General features: G+C 37.2%; 1 protein-coding gene across 1 annotated transcript in view; it reads left to right on the forward strand.

Moving 5' to 3' along the window:
* LOC104620727 (protein patched homolog 1-like) overlaps nt 1–5,620 on the forward strand; it is a gene marked incomplete at its 5' end in the record, with an annotated part of 14,486 nt that overhangs the window by 394 nt on the left and 8,472 nt on the right. Inside the window, 3 exons of the mRNA XM_010287026.1 lie at nt 1,881–2,064; nt 3,047–3,327; nt 4,876–5,013. Of these exons, the coding sequence (XP_010285328.1) occupies nt 1,881–2,064; nt 3,047–3,327; nt 4,876–5,013 (603 nt within the window). The remainder of the gene's footprint in view (nt 1–1,880; nt 2,065–3,046; nt 3,328–4,875; nt 5,014–5,620) is intronic.

Below are 5,620 nucleotides of genomic sequence, written 5' to 3' on the forward strand. Positions count from 1 at the left end.
CTGGCATGCGTTAAATGCTGTTCCCGTCTCATGTACACACGTACACACACATGCACACACACGCGCACGTACGCAGTTTCCACTGCAATTGGTGTGGAAGATGCTACTCTGCACCCATAGGTAGATGGAGCCTGGTCCTATGCCAGACATACAGCCAATGTTAGCCTTGTTGCCCTAAGTGGCATCGTTCCTGATTTGTTAATAGGGATGACCTTTGCTCAGCCTTCTGCTGTGGCTAAATTTGCATTTGCAATTATTTGGTTAGTTCCTACCAATTTATTCAAAGCACACATTTTAAAGAAAGATGTTTACGAATTATAGTGAATAGAAGGGGGCTGAAATAAATAACTTTATGCTGTACAATATTATTGTACTGTCATTACTAAATATAGATATACTGTCGTAGAACTGAGAATGACAGTTGGTTGAGCTGCCTAAATAAAATACATCTGAGCTTCTTTCATAAGGTTATTGCAGCATATGACTGCATTTGCAGCTTTTTATTATCACATAGGGTAGGTGAAACATGCTGGGTTTGACTCCTTATGCCAAAATTTTACTTTAAACTGCTTAAGAAAAAGTTCTGCAGTAACCTAGCTTCTCCTCTCCTAGAATCATCATTGACTGTCTGTGCTTTCAGGCAGAAAATAGTCTCTCTAGCGAGCTTCTCGGCAGATCTGCTTATTTTCTTTTTTTGCTGGCACTAAAGGTGAGAGATTTATGGATTACATTGTTCAATTACTATGGTTTGTAAAACACATTGCTATATGGTAATATGCAGCATGCTGTCAGGTTTGATGCTTCAGCTATGCATTTAGCAAAGGTAGGGAGCCAAAGAGAAAACCTTTAGTGAGATTTTGTTTAGCAGTGCGTACCACATACACTGTGGAACAAATGTGATGGGACTACGACTGCTGATACAATTTCCTGTGCCTGGGAGGGAGAAAAATGTGGTGCACCCACAAGGGCTGAGTGCTGTACTATGCAATTCCAAAGACAGCTTGAAGACATACAGTTGTTGCATATCTTGTGGATTAATTGAACCCAGATCCTTGGAATCGGGGGGGGGGGTTGCCTTTTTTTTTTAAGTGCTGTCACTGTTGCTCTTCATTTCATTAAAAAGACCTGAAACTGTAGCCAAGACAGAATTTTGAATAAACAAAGAAAAACAAACAAAAAAAACCCAGTAATACTTTTAATCCACAGAGTCCTCTGAGAGAGCTCTATCTGTGCAGTATTTGGCTGCAGAACCCTAGAAGCGTACCACTGCTTTTTACCCCACAGATACATTTGCCAACAGTGACCCAAATAACACAGTGCACTTTGTTTATTTTGTCACTGGGCATTTTCTGAAATACATAGGTTATAGGAGACAAGTGTTAGAAAAATTTATACAGATGTTGTTTCATTTTTATAACTCTCCTCCATTTACTGGGTGGCATTTCCTTCAGTGTTAACAACAGAGGTTAACTGCACACAGGCATGTATAGGGACTCTTGACAAGTTTTTTCCCCTTTCTTTAAAATATGTTTCTCCAATTTGTTTGGGTTTCACCCTTGGCTACAGACAGTCTTTTAGAATTCAGATTTAATTGGTTCAGTCTATTCTGCTGATATAGTGGTTATTATAAGTATTATATAAATATTAGTTTATAAATAACCACTTTCCACTGTCACTGTAGTTATTTAGATTTTTCTTCATTGTCAAACAATAGTTTTCTGGTAAGTCACTTCAAGTGAAAGTTCATGTTGTTTGTCTTTTTCTTTCCCCCCTTCCTATATGTGTGTGTTGCATCTCTAGGCTTTTTGTCATCAGCTTTGCAGCAAGAGACCTGAAAGCAAAACTCATTCTGAATGGCTTCTAATCTTTCGATTTTGCAGTTGACTAAACAGCGTTTGGTGGATGCAGATGGAATCATTAACCCAAATGCTTTCTACATCTACCTAACAGCCTGGGTTAGCAATGACCCTGTGGCCTATGCTGCCTCACAAGCCAACATCCGTCCTCACCGCCCAGAATGGGTCCATGACAAAGCAGACTATATGCCAGAAACAAGGCTGAGAAGTAAGTAACATTTCATCTTAATGTCTTACAGTTTATATAGGTGCTCTCACTCCTTCCTTCAAGACCTAGTAACTCTATAGTTGGGTGATGCTGTATAGGGCTCAGAAGCATAAACAGAACAACATATTGTGTTACTCTCTAGCCTCGGGAGGCAAATGTAGTTGTGGAATCTAGTGTAATGTGGCACCACTGAAATGTTTTATCATGTTGAAAAATGAGATTTATAACAGTTTCTAGCAAAGCTCTAAAAACTTATAATAAGCATTGCTTTTTAATGTCACCTGATAGTTACATATGTGAGAGAAACCTGGAGATTGCATGAAATTCCTGAATTTCATCACTGATATTACATCATGTTTATCCCCTTTTTTTAATAGATAAGGAAATTTTATCAAGTTAGCTCATATGTACAAGCTACCAACACCAATATGGTACAAGAGTTATTTAGGGGAGCAGTCTGTGTTGAGTGGGTGTTCTCCTTCTGTCCCTCCCGCTCTGTGCTGTTCACTGTTTTGCATCCTGAGCAGTAATGCTGGTTCACCTTGCTTTGCTTCAGCTTTGAATTTATTTATTGGGAGGATTGCTAGCTGGACACCAGTGGGGAATGGGAGAGGACATGTGGGGGAGGACTGTCACTCTTGAAAATGTGCTTGGGTAACAATCTAGCTGTGCTTCGGTGTATCTGAACCCTAGGGCAGGTATTCAGTAAAAGGCTGGTGAAGATTAAATACATATATTGAAATATATCTGTAGTTGTTAAATTATAAAGAATTGTTTGGGGACTTGATACAGGCTGTGTTTATCCCAAATATATAGTAATCTCCTGTATTTAGAGTTTTTTCAAGTGTCAGTTGTTCCAAAGATGCAAAATTTAAATTCAACACCTTTAAGCATTTTGCTATAGAGAACAAGTGTCTTAATCATGCTCTCTGTGTATCTCTCTCTTCCCAAACACATTAAAACATTGCTATCCTTTTCCTAGTTCCAGCAGCTGAGCCCATAGAATATGCTCAGTTTCCTTTCTACCTCAATGGATTGCGTGAAACTTCAGACTTTGTGGAAGCTATCAAGAAAGTGAGAGCTATCTGTAATAACTATGCTGGCCTGGGGATTGCCAGCTACCCAAATGGTTACCCATTTCTATTTTGGGAGCAGTATATTGGGCTTCGTCACTGGCTCCTCTTATCCATTAGTGTGGTTTTGGCTTGCACGTTTCTGGTGTGTGCCCTCTTCCTCCTGAACCCTTGGACATCTGGCATCATTGTAAGTTTATTATAAGGGTCTTTGCTGAAGTCAAATTCCTTTCAGCATAGCTCTTGCTGTAGTCAGGATGGTTTTGTTTGTTTGGGCGTCTAATGGAGTATGTATATTGCATCATTCATTATATATTTATTCAATTTGAGAGGGTAGAGTTCATGATAAAGGTACAAACCTTAATAACCTTAATCCTTTGGCCACCTTTTTGCAGCTTTAAAGGTTTCTTATAAGGATACATGAACTTTTGCCCTTGTTCAGATGCACATTAATATGAGAAATAAAGACACAGAGGAAAATTAGGAACATGATTAAATATTGAAGTTATTTCTATTTGGTTTTTCCTTCCTCCTTTTTATCAGACAATGTTATTTTTCAAGGCAGTTGCTTGTGACTAACTTGCCTGTAAATTTGCCCACTGATTTCTGAATGCAGTCTTTCTGGAAAGACTGAAATGGTTAGGTTGTACAGTACACACTGAGAAAAGAGTGTAACTAACTGAGCTACTGAGGAGAAAGAGTTATAAAATTATAGACTGAAGAGAATACTCCTCCATGCTTTCTGCAAGGCACCATGAGCCTCATAGTAAACATTCAAGTTAAATTGGATGATGATTTTCCTGTGTTTAAATTCCATAAACTGTTGTATGGTTTATAAAATGTGTATGGTTTTATAAATGTTGTATGGTTTAGAAAAGAGTAAAACAGTTACTAGTTTTTGTAACTAGTGTTTATATGGCAAGTATGTTAAAAGGTAAATGTTTAGTCTAGAATATTTTTCATAGCACTTAAGCAATTTATGTTATTTTTCTTGATTCATTAGCTTATAAAATAATTTATTATAGTGCATACTTTTTTCCTTTGGAAAGGTGGTTTATTTTCAGAGTCCACCATTGCTTTTATAAGTTTATCTCTTTTTTTCCTGCTTGGCTTTATAAACTTTGAAGTTGATTCCATGGATTTCCTCCTCTCCCTTGTTATTTTTTACAAGGTAGATGAAAGAAAAATAAAAGCTTTCCCTTAAATATTTGCATTGTCCATGTCAATCCCTCCAAGTATCTTTAAAGCTCGAAAGCCCTCTGTAACCTGAGACTCATCAGCTAATTATGACATTCACTTTCTTCTGGGCTTTAAACCTACTCTGGAGTCATCCTCACTTACATTTGGAGTACTACAAAAAGAATTCAAATGCAATTATTTGAAAGTTAGTTTTTCTAGAAGGATCATCAGAGAAACAGGTAAAAAAGAAAATTTATCTTCCAGCGAGTATCCATGAGAAAGAAGAAAAAAACTATTTTTCAAATCACATTGATAAATTGTTACCAATAGAAAAGTGATGCTTGATCTGTTAACTGGTTCTTGGGATAATAATTTAAATTGACTCTTTAGAAGGTTGTTGCTATTGAGCACAATGAAACAAGGAAAAATGGCTTGTCTTTGGGGATAAGAGAAGGACTGATCTGAGGGATATATTTTATAGCCCCTATGTTGTTTTGAAATATCCTTCCTCTTTGTCTAGAGTATGAGAAGTTACTAACGGCTGTTTGAAATCATCTAGGTGGTGGTGCTGGCCCTGATGACTGTGGAGCTGTTTGGCATGATGGGTCTAATTGGAATAAAGCTAAGTGCAGTGCCTGTGGTTATCCTGGTTGCTTCTGTTGGCTTTGGTGTGGAATTCACTGTTCATATTGCTTTGGTATGTAAAAGTAGAAAGCATTTTCAAAGTATTTTAAAATAAAATGGTGACTGTTATGATTCCATATCCTTATTTAGACTCCTAAGTCAGTGACATGATTCTCAGAAGAGTATCAGTCATAAACCTCACACAAAGTTTTGTGTGCCATTTGGATTGTCATTGTACATGTGATCTGATGAAATAGTTCCTAACTATTGAGTCAGTCTCCTAAGAGATAAGAGGGAATACATAATAGTATTTTAGTATTTGATAATGCTTTTTGAAGACTGTGATTTAAGATCATGGATAAACGTGGTATCTAGTTGTGTGAGCCATACAAATACATAGACAAAGCAGAGCTCTTAATATTCATTATTTCAGGCCATACTCTCCCAGTCATTATCTGCAGCCTCACTGTTGTTGACTCTCGGTGCTATGTAGCTGTTTATGCCCTCTTGTATGTAGATTTTGTATCTTGTGGTAAAGAAACCTTTGAAGGGAGATATTCAAAATCATATAATATCATTTAATCTCTCTGAACCACTAAAATTTGAATGATTTGAATTCTTCGTGTGAAAAATCTCCACCTTCTTTTCAAAACCCATCAGGTATTAATAATGGGCTCAAA

This window comes from Phaethon lepturus, unplaced genomic scaffold (assembly GCF_000687285.1).
Source record: "Phaethon lepturus isolate BGI_N335 unplaced genomic scaffold, ASM68728v1 scaffold5330, whole genome shotgun sequence".
NCBI classification, from domain to species: domain Eukaryota; kingdom Metazoa; phylum Chordata; class Aves; order Phaethontiformes; family Phaethontidae; genus Phaethon; species Phaethon lepturus.